Below are 17609 nucleotides of genomic sequence, written 5' to 3'. Positions count from 1 at the left end.
GGTTCCGGCCTGAGTCCTACACTCGAACGCCCGCTGATGGTGTATTCTGGCGTTGGAAGATTCTTCCGCTAGCAAATCGTATTGAAAAGACGTAGCCTGGTGGATGCGCGGTGCCATGCTCGGTGGAAGATGAAACGACGTTTAAAATCCTGCACGCCCCCATGTGGAGCCTACATGAATAATATCAGTAGCTAACATGTATTAAGCACTGTATCAGGAAATGTTCTTACATGTATTTACTTATTTAGAGTTGAGAAGAATTCTATGAGGTAGGTACCATTATTGTTCCCATGAGGGATAAGGAAACAGAGAAAGGTCAAGCGACTGAAACTAACTTTTATAGAGCTATTAGTTTGCACAGAGTTTTTGTATATGTTATCTTATTTGATTGATCTTATTTAATTCGCTCAAGAGCTATGACCTCGTTTTTACAGATGACGAATCAAAGCTCCAAAGATCACATAATAAGCCAGAGACACGGCTGGAAGGAGAGGGTCAGATCCCTTGACGACCTGCTCCAAAGCCCATCATTCTACACAGCAGGCTGCAACCTGAAGGTTTGTAACAATTTCTATGAGTGATTATGAATTAGGATAAAGATGATGATGACAAGGGGTGCCTGGGTGGGTCAGTTGGTTGAAGCCTCTGACTCTCGTTTTTGGTTCGGGTCAGGATCTCACGGTGTGTGGGTTTGACCCCAGCATTGGGCTCTGTGCTGACAGCGCGAGGAGCCTGCTTTAGGGATTCTGTTTCCATCTCTCTCTGCCCCTCCCCTGCTTGTGCGCTCTCTCTTTCTCTTTGTCTCTCAAAAATAAATAAATAAACATTAAAAAAAAAAAAAGGTGATGATGACAACAATGACTGATGCTTGCAGAGTTCAGAACAGTATTTTTATCTTTATGTGTTGAGACAGTGTGAAATTTTGGGTCTTTTCCCAGCTTTTTCTTCTCACCTGCTGTGGTTCAAATATCGGAGACTATGGAATTGCCAATTGATAGGAACAGGACTTTCCAAATCTCACCCCCCTTGGTGGGGAAGTTGGTGGGGGGAAAGAGAAGAGGGAGTAGAGAGAGATTTCATATCTATTGTTATATGTAGGGATTGAGATAATTCTCTCTATACTGTCTCCTGGGCAGAAATGAAAATTGGAAGTTGTTTTAGCTCTGTTTGCTGTGTGTACCTTGTCCTTCACATTGAAATTGTTTGTTTCCTCCACAGAAAGGAGGGGCACAGAAAGGAATGTCTTTAAATTTGTCAGTTAGGTCTTGAAGCAGCATTTGCAGAGAGAGCACAATATTTTCTTAGACTGTAAGTTGGAGATCAGCAAAAATAGCATCGTTTCCTGAAGCAGCTTTTATTCCTAATTGAGAAAATGTCTATTATTTAAGAATAGTTTTCGGAAAAAAGTAAAATCATGATTTTTTGACAAATATATAATGGACACATGTCAAAGATTGTAGTGAATCCATGGGTTAATGAGGGGATCATTGCAGTAAGAACCAGTTTCAGCTGGCACAAAGGAGATACTTCAAGAATCATACATTCATGGGGAATAAGAAATGCCTAAATGAATCTACAAGTAGATATAATACTATGCCAATATGATATAGCCTTTCTTCCCTGTGATCTCAGGGACTAAAAATGCGGGTGGCGGGGGTGAAGGTGGCGAATAGAAGTAACAGAATGGAGTGGCCAAAGAAAGTGATCAAGAAGCCAAGTTATAGCTGGGGGGAAACAGCCTGGGAGTTAGAACTCTCTGGGACAATTTACAGAGCAACGTTTTTTTTGTTTGTTTTTAAAAAAATTTTTTGTAAATGTTTATTTTTGAGACAGGAGCAACAGAACATGAGCAGGGGAGGGGCAGAGAGAGAGGGAGACACAGAATCAGAAGCAGGCTCCAGGTCCTGTGCTGTTAGTACAGAGCCTGATGTGGGGCTGGAACTCACAAGCTGTGAGATCATGACTTGAGCTGAAGTTGGACGCTCAACCAACTGAGCCACCCAGGCACCCCCAGAGCAATGTTTTATTACTAAATATCATATCATAGTTTAGAGGAAATTACCTGAATGAAAAATCTGAAGTCTAGATTCCAGATCTGGTTTTCATACTTCCTATAAGGCCTCCAACAAGTTGTTTTTAAATGTTATAAACTTAGCCTCTTGATTTTTTTTTTTTTTTGAGAGAGAAAGAGAGCAAGAGAGTGTGCATGCAAGCAGTGGAGGGGCAGAGGAAGAGGGAGAGAGAGGAGTTTAGGCAGGCTCCATGCTCAGCACGAAGCCCAACATAAGGCGTGATTCCACAAGCTGGGGCTCAATCCCACAACTCCGGAATCCTGACTTGAACCAAAATCAAGGGCCAGACGCTCAACCGACTGAGCCACCCAGGTGCCCCATTATACTGTATTGACTTCACTTGATTGTCTCCTTTACTTTAGTGTCATCTCCACGGGTGTTTTAATGATGATTGCCCTTCTGTGCCATACAGGGCTGTTATCATGCTTAAATGAATTAATAAGTTCACGTTAAGGAATTGATTTTTAAATATTTATTTATTTTGAGAGAGAGCGATGGAAAGCAAGCTGGGGAGGGGCAGAGAGAGAGGGAGACAGAATCCCACGCAGGCTCTGCACCATCAGCACAGAGCCCAGTGCAGGGCACAAACTCACGAACAGTGAGACTGTGACCTGAGCCAAAATCAAGAGTTGGACACTTAACCAACTGAGCTACCCAGGAACCCCAAGAAATTTATTTTAATGATCAAATTAAACAATAAATTAATGTTAAACAACTGAAAGATTTGCAAACTGGAGCATTTCTATTTTATAGCTGATTTTATGTGCCCAAATCATTGAGAATTCTGTGTGCATAATCATCCTAAAATCCATTCATTTGGTGCAACAAATGTTTGTTGAGCAATTATTCAAAGGTGCAAGCATATGCTATGCCTTGGCAGTTTGGAGGTGAACAAAACAATGTCTTTCCCTCTACACGATGACAATAAATTGAGGGGGACAATTAGGTGAAGTCAATATGAGTATGATGAGCTAATACTTGAGGTTTGAACAAAATGATTTGGAACCCCACAGAGAAGGTAGCAACTTCTACTGATTAACTGATTAACTCTGATTCCAATAAGATTCAGGCTAAGTGTCCCAGGGTATGGCTATACATGCTAATACTAATGCTTTACAATTGTATTACATTATAAGTACGTAAGGTCTTAAAGTCACTTCGTGCCATTTTACTTCTGGGGCTAAAGTGAAGAAAGTATACTCAGTATTTTTTCATTTGATTTTGGCAGGGAAAAAGGCTTCATATCAATTGTCCTCTCGCATGCTTTCCTTATTTTTCTATTTCCCTCCACCTCATCCTTTTCCTTTTCCTTGAGATATCCCCACATTCCTTTTTCTTTCTCAGACATCCCAGCCCCAGAATCTTTGCACCAGAATTTCCTTGGCTGTGTTTCGATGTTATGTAAAATATCATCCTTTGCAAGGAATTGCTGTTTGGTTCAGCATGCATACTGTCACGAGGATAAGAGCCTGGTCATACCCATCACTCACATGGATTGCCCTCTCATGGGTCTGAATCTGGCACAAAATGCATGAATTAATTCCTTTGATTTTTTAAAAATTATTTTAGTTCACCTTTTCAATTGGATTATAAAATAGGTATATAAAATGGAAAAGATAAAAAATACTTTCTGTTGAATTTTCTCATATTGAACACACCTAGTTACCCAGGTCAAGAAATATAATGTTACCAGTGCCCCAGAACCTGGGTCCTCTTCCAGTTACTATCTATCCTTTCTTGTCTCTACAATGAACTAGCACCTATACACATGCTGCCTTATATCTCTTCGGCATCATCTTTGTATTTTCTTTTACATTAATCTTCTATGTGGCCCAACTCCAAATATCTAACTTGAAACTTAAAGGTATTTTTAAAAAATGAACTTTAGGGGGGCGCCTGGGTGGCTCAGTCAGTTAAGCGTCCGACTTCAGCTCAAGTCATGATCTCATAGTCCGTGAGTTCAAGCCCCGCATCAGGCTCTGTGCTGACAGCTCAGAGCCTGGAGCCTGCTTCAGATTCTGTGTCTCCCTTGCTCTCTGCCCCTCCCCTGCTCATGATCTGTCTCTCTCTGTCTCAAAAATAAATAAAAACATTAAAAATTTAAAAAGAAAATTTTAACAAAAGTTTTACACCAAAAACTAAAAAAAAATGATGAAAGAAATAGAGGAAGATATAAATAAATGGTGACATATACCATGGATAGAGAAATGCATCATGGGTTGCAAGATTCGATATTATTAAGATATCACGTGTGCCCTATCAAAATCCCAACGGGTTTTTTTTTTTAATAGAGAATGACAAGTTTATTTAAAAATCTATATGGAGGGGCGCCTGGGTGGCTCAGTCGGTTAAGCCTCCGACTTCAGCTCAGGTCACGATCTCGCCGTCCGTGAGTTCGAGCCCCGCGTCGGGCTCTGGGCTGATGGCTCAGAGCCTGGAGCCTGCTTCCGATTCTGTGTCTCCCTCTCTCTCTGACCCTCCCCCGTTCATGCTCTGTCTCTCTCTGTCTCAAAAATAAATAAACTTAAAAAAAATAAAAAATAAAAATCTATATGGAAAGGGGCACATGGGTGGCTCAGTCAGTTGAGCGTCCAACTTTGGCTCAGGTCATGATCTTGCAGTCTGTGGGTTTGAGCCCCATGTTGGGCTCTGTGCTGATAGCTGGGAGCCTGGAGCCTGCTTCCAATTCTGTGCCCCCCCCCACCCCTTCCCCACTCATGCTCTGTCTCGCTCTGTCTCTCTTTAGAGGCATTTATTTTAATAAATAAATGTTAAAAAAAAATATCTATATGGAAATGAAAGGACTAAGAAAAGCCAAAATAAACTTGGAAAAAGAAGAACAAAGCTGGAATAGTCATACTACCTGATTTCAAAGCCCACTATGAAACTATAGTAATTAAGACAGTGTGGTATAGTATAATTATAAGTAAGTAGATCAATGGAACAAAATAGAGAGTCTGGAAATAGATCCATAAATATTGTAAACTGATATTTGACAAAGATACCAAGGTAATTCAATGAGAGAAAAGATGGTTTTTTCAACAACTGGTGCTACAGCAATTTGATAAACAGGGGGAAAAAATGAATCCTGACGCTCACGTCGTATTACACACACAAACATAATTCAAGATGGACTATAGACCTAACGTAAAAACTAAAACTATGAAACCTCTAGAAGAAAACATACGAGAATATCTTCACAACTTTGAGATAGGCAGAGGATTCTTAAAGAGAAAATGGAAGACGTTAGCCATAAAAGAAAAAAAATGATAAATTGTATTTCATCAAAGTTAAAAACTTTCATTCGTCAAAAGGCACCATTAATAAAATGAAAAAGTGAGCCACAGCCTGTGAAAAAATATTTGCAATACACATATCTGTATGTATTTGTATCATACAGAGAATTTGTATCATGAGTATGTAAAAATCTCCAATAAACTAATAATTAAAAGACAACCCAATATTTCGGATGGGCAAAACTCTTGAGTTGATACTTCACAAAAGATATACAAATGACCAATAAGCACATGAAAAAGCCTGCAGTATCATTAGTCATCAAGGAAATGTAAATTAATACCATAATGAAATGTCATTTCAAACCCACTAGAATAACAAAATCCAAAACACTGATGACACCAAATTTTGACAAGTATGTGAAACAACCAGAACATTTGTACATTGTTAATGGCAGTATAAAATCATAAAACCACTTTGGAGAACTGTTATGCAATTTCTTATAATGTTAAATGTACATTTATCCAATGTATTATCCAATAATTCCACTCCTAGGTATTTGCCCAAGAAAAATGAAAGCTTATGTCCAGAAAAAGACCTTTACGATAATATTCATAGTAGTTTTATTCACAATAACACAGAACTATAGGCAACCCAAATACACATACAGCTGAACAGATAAATTATGGTGTATCCATACAATGGAATATACTAGGTAATAAAGAAAAGTCAAAGAAAGATCTGAATGAAGGAAGTATAGATATTGGAGTTATTAGACCTGGACTCCAAAATAACTATGAATAATATGTCCAAAACATTGGATGACAGATGAAAATTTTAATCAGAGAAGTAAAAACTGTAAAAAAAAAAAAAAGAAAGAAACAAATTAGAACACAAATATACAATAGAAAGAATTAAAAGTAATAGTTCACTGTAAAAAGCTAAACTATTAAAATTGATAAAAACCACTTATGTTTCATAACAATAAGTCATCAGCAAGACTATTTATGACAAAAAGAAAAGTAGAGAAAGCAAAAGTTACCAATACCAGGAATGAAAAAGAATATCACTACAGAGAGAGAGAAAAGAATATACTATTGATACATGCAACAGCATAAATATTACACGGAGCAACAAAAGCAAACAGAAGTGACCAATCGTGTGATTTCTTTGACTAGAAAACTTTATGCATGGATACAGAAATCAGAGAAGTGGATGCCTATAGGGGATTAGGATGGACTTAGTTATAGGAGCTTGGAGAGACTTTCTGGGGAAATGGAAGTATTTGCATCTTGACTGGGGTATTGGTTATATTGATGTATATATTTGTCAGAGCCATAGAATCTTACGTTTAAGATTTGTGCAATTCACTGTGTGTACCAATTTTAAAAAATTAATGGAAAGCGATGTTTTAGCAGAAGTTCAAAAGATATCTAAGACCAGAACTTGACTTTTGTAGGAGGATGTTTGTAACCGTCCTACTTTTAAAATGAATTTATTTTTATTATGTTCTACATTAATATGGTTTAAAAAAAGAGAAAGCATTAAAAATAAACCCAGGAAAACAAAAAAAGAGAAACTGTAAAAGTTCTCACCCCCATTCTTGGTTCCCATCCTTCCAGTTTTCCTACTCTGTAAGGCGACTACTACCTTCCATTTCTTATAGATTCTTTCTCAAACTATGCAAAACACATGCCTGGAATGTTCACTGCCAGTGATGGAATTCAAGAAAACCTGATGTTAGATATTAAATATCCTGTTGATAGTTGTGTAGCATTAGAACTATTATTAGAACTTATAGCATTAATTACTTGAAATGTTAACATTAGAACTGAAGGTTCTGTTTGATCAGGTCTTTGCCCAAACTGAGGTTGTCATGACTCTTCAAAGCACGATTTCTGGAGGATTTTCACATGCTGTCAGGCCTCCTTGTGTGGTCAGGTTAGAAATGCTCTTTTTGGCTAGAACTCTTGCTATTCCTAACTGCTGAAGCCATCGTTTCTCTTTAAAGGCACTGCAAGAAAACAAGACAAAAAAAAAATTGTAAGGAAGTCCAATCTTGTCCCTGTTTGTTGCTGAAATGATAGAAATCTTAAGGTTCATTTTGTAACTGTGGCTAGTTTATCTTCTCACACAGATAGGTTATAAAATAGAAAGTTGGAATCTTTCTGAAACTGGTTCCTTGTGAAGCAGTGGAAGTGTTATTTTCCCAAGCAATACTAGAAATTTAGCACTCACACCTAGAATCAGAAAACCAGTCAATGTCATACAGAATTCTCTAGCTTGAACCTTTTTCTATATTCCCAGGCATGCTTATATAGATGATATATTCTCTGGTGTCTCCCTTCTCTTCCTTTTCCTCCCCAACAGAAACATGTTATTTTTCATTGATAAGAATTAAATAGCCTTGGGGAGCCTGGGTGGGCTCAGTCAGTTAAGTGTCAGACTCTTGATTTTGGCTCAGGTCATGATCTCAGTGTCAAGGGTTCAGTCCTGTATCAGGCTCCGCACTGAGTGTGGAGTCTGCTTAAGATTCTCTCTCTCTCCCTCTGCCTCTCTCCCCTGCTTGTACACTCTCTCTAAAATTAAAAAAAATGTTTTTAATTAAAAAAATGATATTAAATAGGCTTTAACTGAAATGCAGTGAAATTTAATGTTTTATAGTAGCTATTCCCTGACTATATGCTAATAAGGACTTGTGGATTTGAATATCATTACTCCTACTTTGTAGGATATAAATGTGATTTACTTTATTTTTTTTAAGTTTACTTATCTATTTTGAGAAAGACAGACATAGTGCAAGTGGGGGAGGGGCAGCAAGAGAGGGAGACAGAAAATCCTAAGCAGGCTCCGCACCTCAGCATGGAGCTGGACACGGGGCTTGAACCCACAAAAACATGAGATCGTGACCTGAGCCGAAACCAAGAGTCAGATGCTTAACCAACTGAGCCACCCAGGCATCCCAAATGTGATTTACTTTAGAGGGGTCCTCTGAGGTTCTGTCCTTTTTGTCTTCCTCTCTCTCTGCACCCTCATCCTGGGAGGCCTTATTTACTAATTGCTTCAACTCACATATCCATGACTCCTAAATCCTGACTGACACTTCCAATTTCCATGTCTTTTATCTTCTTTCTAAACCTGCCCCCTTCAGTATCCTTGCTCTAATAACACAGTGGCTTTGCTATCTCCTCACCATCTCTAACTCCAGAAATAAAACTCAATTCCTCCTTCTCTCTCTACTTCTACATCTAATTAGCAATCACAGTTTGCAGATTGTTCCTCAGAAATATCTGTCATATTTGGCTTTTCTCCTCTTCCCTACTATTTCTGCTCTAGTCCAGGTCTTTATCATTCTTTGCTTCCTTTATTGAAGCCTCCTAACTCTACTGTAGGCCTTCCACAGCTTCAGTAAGACTTCTTCCCGGTGACTCTAACACACATCTCCACCAGATACATCTTCCAGAATAAACACAAACTGATTATGTGACTTGTCTGATAAAAAAAAAAAAAAAAAAGAACTTCCGTGATCTTCCTATCTACTTCCTAACAAGAAGCACACTCTCCACTTGGGCACCCAAGACGCTTCTCCATGCAGGTGCAGCCTATCTTGCTAGTTTCATCTTTAGCCGGTTTCTCCCTGTCCCCTAAAATGCCTTTTGCAGATCTGCTGACTTCTTTGAAAACTAAATTTCTCTCTTACCCTTTCATAAAACAGTGCCCTTGACCATGTTGGCACCTGTACCTGGCTCCTTTTCTTTACCACCACCCCTTTTGTCTGGCAAAGTTCTTGAAATTTAAAGGGCTTCCACCAATTCTATCAGAAGCAATCTTGCGTAAAATTACCTTAGTATTTCAAATATTTGAACTCCATCCAACTTTGCCTCATTCATCGTTAATGTTCTGGATTAACTCCTTGCTTTACCTTTGCGTGTTTGCATTCTGCCTAGCACTTCACTGGGACATAATAAGCAGTTAAGAATGTTTTAAAAGTGCATCTTTTGATTTCTAATGTACATCTTTTGATTTCTAATGTACATCTATTGATAAAACTAATCAGTGCTTCCTTTCTTATGTTTACAGCATGATTTTAAGATAACTATATAATTTTTTAATGTTTATTTATTTTGAGAGAGAGAGCGCTCTTGCGCACATGCATGCACAGGGGAGGAGCAGAGAGAGAAGGAGAGAGAATCCCAAGCAGACTCCTCACTGTCAGCAAAGAGCCCAATGTGGGGCTTGAGCTCACCAACCACGAGTTCATGACCCAAGCCGAAATCAAGAGTCTGATGCTTACCCAACTGAGCCACCCAGGCACCCCAATGTTTTCAATTAATAATTTTCTTGGGTATTTTTCTAGAATTTTAGGTTATCTCTTATACATTCTAGTCAGAGATAGCTCACGAATTATGAAAATTAAAATTGTTAAGCAGTTAGTTTCATTGTGCTGTTCCAAATTTTGCCAGTTTTATAGCCCGATTACTCTGACCACTAGGTGGCAGCAGCTTAGCTGAAATAAAGTAGAGTGGAAATAAAGACAAATACTGAAAGACAACTGAAACAATCTAGCCTTGTTTTTTTTCTTTCCTTTTCATTATATTGAGTAAGGGGGAAAACCACTCATAAATCTATATTCTACTGTAATATTAGAATGCAAAAAAACCACATAAGTAATGGATGGTACCTGAGATCTGATCAGAGTTGTGTTTTCAGTGAAATCTGATGACCAATGTCAAATTTTATCTTATGAAATGAATGTGCCTGAAAAGTCCACTCCTGATACACTGGTTTTTGTCTTTAAATGTGACAATGGATTACTTTTTAAGCTGACCTTAAATATTAATGTCAACTCTATCACCCTGTCCAATATAGATCTTTCCCAACCAATATATCTTGCCCAGTAAGTCAGCTGAAGTCTTTATGGTTCAGTCTGTTATTCACTTGTTCCTTTCTTTCCTTCCACTTTCATTACCATCCAGTCTTCCATGACACTTTTAATGTGTCTCTCCCCCATTTCAAGTCTCTCCCTTCTCCCTTTAATTATTAACAATTTCTTATTAGTTAAAAAAAGAGTCAAGGGACCTTGTTATTTTTATTTTATTTTTAGAGAGAAAGAACATGTGAGTGGGGGATGGGATAGAGGGAAGGAGAGAGAGAGAATGAGAGAGAGAGAGAGAGAGAGAGAGAGACAGAGAGAGAACCTCAAGCAGGCTCCATGCTTAGGACGGAGCCCAATGCAGGGCTCACTCCCTGGGATCATGACCTGAGACAAAATTAAGAGTTGGACACTCAACCAACGGAGCCACCCAGGTGCCCCAGACCTTGTTATTTGATACAACTCTTTCTACTGTCTCTTTTCTTTCCGAAAGCCTGAGGAGTAAAATGATTTTTACTACACAGATACTACACAGATTGGATTGGCCAGTAAAATCAATTCATTTTGTCCTAGACACAAGGCTAAGATGAGGTCCTTGAAGCTGGATACTGATGCATTCGTACAACCTGTATTACATTATATGGCATGGTAGGACTTCATGGACCACTTCCTGCCCTAGAGCGGCCCTATTAAAGGTTTGTCCTTATGTATTTAAAGAGAAAACGTTACCTGGCCACGGCTAAGCAGTAGATGGCGTTCTCCCTTGGAGTCTTACCACTGTGCTCTGAGAAGCACGCAAAGGACGATTTGAGTAAAAAATCAGCACTGGGTGTTGCATAGTAAAAAGATGGGTGTGAATAGCCCACTCTTGAAACTGGAGGGAGGGGGATTTGGGGGAGATATGTATTTTTTATGAACTTTTCTTTTTTCTTAGCTGCAGCAGTAATTTTTTTCTGATTTTGTTGTTGCTGTCTTTGTAATTTAAAGGACGTATTTGCATCTACCGGTGGAGGTAATTTCAAGGTTTGTCGTCTTGTGATCTGCTGTGAAATTGCCAAAGGATTGATAGGTTTCTTGCTTGCAGTTTCTTCCTTGAGAGGTGGTAGCTTACCCACAGTGCTTTGTGAGTCCTTGTTCTGAGCCTTATGCCAGCCCTTGGAGGTCATTTGTGGTGTGGTGAAACCATCCACCATCACGGTGTCTCCAACTTTTGCCCCAAGGACCCTTGCGCTGCAAAGCTGGCTTTTATTAAGGTTGTGACTCTGAGCTTTGAGGACCCATTGTTTTATTTTAATATAAATCCTCATGGGAACTGATATTTTCGGAAAAGAAACCGTGGACCACATTTTGCTCAATAAATACAATACACAGTCTTTATGCTTGTGTTTAAATGCGATGGTCAGGGGGATTTGCCCCGCTGCGTTTTTACATTCCAGGCACAGCACGCTGCAGTTGACAAAGGCCTTCAGAATCAACAGTTGGCCCGCTTCTGCAGCTGCATGAATGGGGCATTTAGAGACATCTGCATGAAGGGCTTCATGGCACCATGCTCGATAGGGGTGAACACCGACAGCCTCATCGGGCCGCACGCCCTGCTTCAGGGCCCATTCAGTGAGCTCGATGTACCCATAGAAGGCGGCGATGAACAGGGCTACCTTTTTCTGATACCTGAATGAACGAAACAAGTGGGAGTGGGTGTTTAGTAAGTCAGCAAACCGATAATGTAGTTACAAAACATACTAGTTAAGATATTTATTTCTTCTTAACTTTTACATAGAATGTTCTCAGGAAAGGTGTATGGTAATATACAGCTTAAACTGCACAGATCCTGCTTGTATAGATTATCCCATTATGCACAGGCAAATAATTCAAAGTGGGCTCCTTGGAGTGGTTTTCTTTTTTATGAAACTCAAAGTCCCAGTGAAAACAGTAACCTTTATATTAATTGGGAAAGTACTGGAAGAAATCCAGCACATTTTAGAACTATGGATTTCTATGTTTGTTTTGTCTTTTCTACCATCAGCCCTTATTTTCTGGCTTCTCAAAGTCTCTACTGCTATTCAGATCTAAACCACTACGTTGCACTCCCACCAGCACCAGTGCCATAGTCTCCTAACTGTCTCCCACCTCCTTGTATTTCCCTACGGGCTTTTCCTCACACAGCACTCAGTGACCTTTTTATTCCCGAAACGGGAGATAGTTTATCCTCTGTTCCGAACCTTCCAATAGCTTCCCATTGCAATTGAAATCCTAACTCCTCACCTTGACCTACAAGGCCTCTTACAATCAGGCCCCTGCCCCGCTCTCCTGCCCCACTTTCCACAACCCCCTTCCCTGTCACTGTCCTAGAGCCACACTGGCCTTCCTACTATCCCTCCCCATAAAGCATAAGTTGAATGACTGGTGGGGGCTGTTCAGAGAAATAAGAATTAGGGAGGCAAACCTAGACAGAGTTCACTAAGTATTGTTCAGGATATACTTGGGCAGGGCTATCGGACCCCATTATAGAGATGGAGGCAAGCTTGCCTGGCATCATCCAAAACCACCTACATCCAAAACCAACTGACCCTCCTGTCTCTGATTACATGCTCACCACACCATCTTTTGATGTGTATGCGGCTTCCTGTGTAATTTTCCTGTACAAGGAGATGACCTTCTCAGAACATGTGGGTCTCCAGGACCCACAGTTAGATTATAACTAATTAGAATTATGCCTTAATACAGTGGCATTTTGGTTCACACATCATTTTTTTTTCCCCAAAATTCATTAGTGCAAATCAGCATCTCTGAATGTGATCAATTTTCTTATTTTGGGGAGAAGAGTCCCTCTTGGAAGGACTAACTGGCCTTTGCTTTCATATTGTTACCTAGACTAACTGATTCTATCTTCTAAACGTATCTTTTCACAGTTGAGTTTTCTTAGCCACACCTCTGCTGTCATAAGCTTCGTTCAGGCCACTGTTACGTCTTGACTATCTCCCTGTCCCCTGCCTGCCTCTATTCCTCACACTGCAACCAGAGCAATGTTCTAAAATGCAGGTCTCATCATGGCTTTTCTCTACCTTCAATGTCTTCCCAGAACTTAAAAGATAAAGCCCAAGTTCCTTCACATTCCTACAGGTGCCTGCAAGAGCTGGCCTCTCCTTATCCTTCTAGCCTCCGGCCACTAGCTCCCTCTCACTTCATGACCTACCATGTGGAACTTGTTTCAGTTCTTTGAAGCTATTCTCTTGCCCCCTGGGACTTTGTTCATGTGGTTCCATCAATTTTGGAATATCTTTTTTTTTTTTTTCCCTCCCTTCCTTTTGCCTAAGTATCAGCCCTTCAGACGTCAGTTGCCTTTCTCAGGATGCTTTACCTGATCCCCTAAGTCTAGTTAGTTGCCCACTGTATACATTCCCAGTCCAATATCATGGATCATGACTGTATCCATGCCATGACACTTTCATACTGAATGGTGACAGCAACAGCACGTAGCAATTATGTCCCGCTTTCCATGTGCCAACCAGCCCTCTAAATTCCGATGATTTAGTCACACAATCTCTGAAACAGTTCTGTGAGACAGATGCAATTATTACTCCCTTTTCCTCAAGGAGGCAACAAGTACAGGATGACTGTATAACTTGCCCAAGTTTACACACTAAACACTTGGAGAGTAGGGCTATGAACCTAGGCAGAAGGGCCCTGGAGTTTGTGTCCCTAATCATTTTGCAATTCTGCTTCTCCAGGAATTGGTGACTTGTTTCTTGGAAGGCAGCTATGCTCACCACTATACCACCAATGCACACTGTTACTTGTTTTTTTTGTTTCCTTTACTGGATTGTAAGGTTGAAGGCAGGGACCATATCTTGTTTATTGGTATATTCCTAGGATCATGTGTGGTATATGCTCAATAGATCATTGCTGATTGGGTGACAGAATAAAAGGAGCTTTTTAGCCTGATCATGTATATTCTCTGAGCTGATAGGTCTTTTTTTCTCTTTTTCCCCTCCTCCCCTGTGTGCCTCTGTCCATCCGGTTCCTATGTGTGTGTGTGTGTTTCAGCATGATGAGAATACAAATAGTGTGGGCAGGGAGATTGCAGTCTGGGAACCCATCACCAGAGCCGATAAGGCCTGGAACTGAGTGAGCCTGTGGGCCCAGCTGGGTCAGCTGAGCCATGCGCATGGGTGTACATTGGGGGCAGGGTCTAAAGCAGGCACACAGCCACACCCCCCATTGCTCACCGTCCTCAGATTTTACTTAAGGATTAAGTCAAGTGGAATGGTTAAGCATCTGAGCATTAGAATGAAATTGTTAGGATTCGGTATCTAGTTGTGCCCTGGCTAGCTGTGTGACATTGGTGATAAAAGAGTATCTACCTCATAAAATTGTTCTAAGTATAAAATTAGGTAATACATGTAACACAGTGTCTTGTTACAAAGTACTCAATAAATATGCACTATTAAAGTAACAATGCAATACAAGCCATTTCTTTGGATTTAGAACATGAAAAAAGGGAAGTATCACTATCTCTAGATAGAAATTAATTCAGAATATTGAATATTATATACAATCGCAGAAGCTGTTTTCTATTCTGTCACTTCTTAGAGCCCTTAGAGCTCTTGCTGGGTGTGTGGGCTTCTGTAAAGCATGATTGAATCACCAGGAGGGGTCCCTGTCCTAAAATACCATTGAATTAAAACCTAAAGAGTAATGCAACTTACATGTATGAGAAGCTGCTGACTGCAGAGATACATTAAAATGACCACCTGCTTCTCTGAGCCTACCATCCACTGCCCCAGTCACACATGTTCATGTATGGCAGAAGTATGAAGGCTTGTATTAAAAGCAGTTTGAAAAATTCTTTGGGAGCTTAGGGAGAGGCAGCCAATGTTTCAGCCAATCAGTTAGCAATCAGTGCTTTTTAGGATAATTGAATATGAGGGTGGCAAGGTACTTATTCTGATGGGCTTTCAAAGTGCTGTTAATAGTCTGATTTCCAAACCAAACTGACATCACTTATTTAAATAGTTAGTGTTTCCTGAGGAAAGTCTACCTGAATTGCAATCCATCACCAAAGGCAGTCAGCCTTGGTGACATCCCTGCTATCTTTTTCCAGTAAATATCTCAATAATAATTTCAGGTTAATTCATGCTAAGTGGAATTGGCATGGTGCGGCACTCCAGCTGTAGAGTGAATTGATGGCTCAAGGTTCCTATGGAAGTTCAGTAAAAATTACTTAATTTAGCATTTGTCTTATCTCCATACTTGAGTACTGGTCCTTCATTTGATAAATAGCGTTGGACTTTAAGTTTTTGTCCCAGAAGACAACCCATCAGAAATTCCTTCCATCCATCCCAGACGTCCAAACGAAGTGTTGTGCCTGTGGATCAAGAGAGGCAGTTAATCATCCCAGTCTATCACTGTGGTTTGGAAATCCATAAAACTTCTAAGGATAGCTTCCTTCAACAGAGGCACAAGCTAGATGCAAATCGAAAAGTAACCTTGGACTAAGTAGACAGGGATGCTATTTTTAGCTTAGGCCTGCAGTCACTTGGAAAAGCCATTTAACTTCTGTGCACTTCCATTTTCCCAGCTGCACAGCAATTGCATATAATGCTGCAATACTTCTTTGCACCTATCTTAAAATAGTCCTGTGGACATTGATTCCGTGCTGACATATACATCACCATGTAGGGGCGCCTGGACGGCTCAATCGGTTAAGCATCTATCTTTGGCTCAGGTCATGATCTCACGGTTTGTGAGTTCTAGTCCTACACTGGACTCTGTGCTGACAGCTCAGAGTCTGGAGCCTGCTTCGGATACTGTGTCCCCCTTTCTCTCTGCCCCTCCCCTGCTTATACTCTTTCTCTCTCCCTCAAAAACAAATAAACATTAAAAAAATTTATACATCACCATGTCAACTGAAGCCAGTATGTTGGAAAAGGAAACTGAAGAAACTGTGACAGGACTAATGGGCTTTTGGGGCCGTTAGCTTACAAGCGGGCTATGGGTGGAGTTGAATGATCCTTTCGTTTTATCCTTCACAAAATAGATATTCTGTATTATGAACATGAAAGTAATGTGTTCATTGCCACTGGAGAATTTTTTTTTTTTTTTTAATGGGGAAAGAGAGGAAGTGCAAGTAGGGCAGAAGGGCAGAGGAAGAGAGAGAGAGAGAATCCCAAGCAGGCTCCGCATTCAGCATGCAGCCTGATCCCAAGACCCTGGGATCATGACCTGAGCTGAAATCAAGAGTCTCACACTCAACTGACTGAGCCACCCAGGCATCCTGCTGCTGGAGAATTTGTCACTTGCTCCTCAAAAGTCTACTCTCTCCTGGTCTACGCTAGGTAGCACCACATACCCTTTGTCCTTCAGGCTGGTGTTTTTTAGGAATCTTCTTTCCTCAGCCTTCTTTTCTTTCTCTACACATTCCCCCGGGATAAAACCCAATCTCCTTCCTGTCTGGCTCACTCACTCACTCTGTCCCAGCCACTCTGACCTTTCACCTGTCCTTCAGACACACTACGTCTACTCCCATCTCAAGACCTGAAGACTTGTAATTTCTTTTGCTTCAAAGGGTCTTCATCCAGCTTTTCACAGGATAGTGTCCTTATTCAGTTTTCAGTTCAAGCATCATGTCCTCACAAAGGACCCTCTTGGCCACCACTGCCCCCTCCCCCCCCCCAACTCCTTTAGTCTTTATCGTATGACTTTATTTTAACTTCTTCATAGCTCCTATCATCAGTACTTTAAATCATTTTTCTTGTTTGGACTTTTTTGCTTTTCATGTCCTCACTAAAAAGAAAGTTCCTTCAAGACTTGCCGCATAGCCTGGCACTTAATAAGTGCTCACTGAATATTGGCTGACTAAGGCAATCTCAGTGATGCTATTGGCTTCACTGACCACCCACATGGCGTTCATTCCAAAGTCCAAATCTCCACACCAGGCCTCTGCTTCAGCTCCAGAGTCCCCCTGCTGGGGACACAGGCATCTAAGAGAGTGCACTATAAATCCATCGTTCTGAAAGACCACTCATCTTTCCTCAACCTACTCTTCCTCCTGCGTTGTGTCTCAGTTTGTGGCACCACTGTCTTCCTTGTTACCTCCCTCAGCTAGACATTGAGGAGTTACTCTTTGTCCTTCCCTTTTTCTCATGCACAATAGCTAAGGCCTGAAAAGTTTATCTCATAAAAGTTTAAGAACCATTTCCTTGCCTCCGTCTCCCCGGCTCCACCCTATTTCAGGCCTAGATGATCTTTCACCTAAATCTACCTCCGGAAGCTCCCACCAGCCTCCTCATCCCTTTATTCAGGTCTCTGCTCAACTGTCATCTCCTCTTCTAGCTAACCATCTAATAGCCTCCCCCCGCCCCCCCATGCTACCACATGACTCCCTGTTCCCATATCCTGTTTTCCTTTTACTAAGAAGTTCTCATTTCTAT

At 40.5% G+C, this 17609-nt stretch overlaps 1 protein-coding gene and 1 long non-coding RNA gene across 2 annotated transcripts in view; one reads left to right on the top strand and one right to left on the bottom strand.

Annotated features, from left to right (window-relative positions):
• Positions 1 to 27: 27 nt before the first annotated feature.
• LOC107180018 overlaps positions 28 to 17609 on the top strand; it is a 25340-nt gene continuing 7758 nt past the window's right edge. Inside the window, exons 1-2 of the long non-coding RNA XR_001510773.2 lie at positions 28 to 269; positions 435 to 557. This is a non-coding gene — a long non-coding RNA (uncharacterized LOC107180018). The remainder of the gene's footprint in view (positions 270 to 434; positions 558 to 17609) is intronic.
• Positions 7191 to 17609, bottom strand: part of ANKUB1 (ankyrin repeat and ubiquitin domain containing 1) — a 27775-nt gene continuing 17356 nt past the window's right edge. Inside the window, exons 4-6 of the mRNA XM_015539335.2 lie at positions 15430 to 15544; positions 10909 to 11847; positions 7191 to 7320 (exon numbers count right to left, since the gene is read on the bottom strand). Of these exons, the coding sequence (XP_015394821.2) occupies positions 7191 to 7320; positions 10909 to 11847; positions 15430 to 15544 (1184 nt within the window). The remainder of the gene's footprint in view (positions 7321 to 10908; positions 11848 to 15429; positions 15545 to 17609) is intronic.

The sequence above is a fragment of the Panthera tigris genome, chromosome C2 (assembly GCF_018350195.1).
Source record: "Panthera tigris isolate Pti1 chromosome C2, P.tigris_Pti1_mat1.1, whole genome shotgun sequence".
NCBI classification, from domain to species: domain Eukaryota; kingdom Metazoa; phylum Chordata; class Mammalia; order Carnivora; family Felidae; genus Panthera; species Panthera tigris.
Note: the sequence above shows the minus strand (reverse complement) of the source record. Positions and strands in the feature narration are given on the sequence as shown.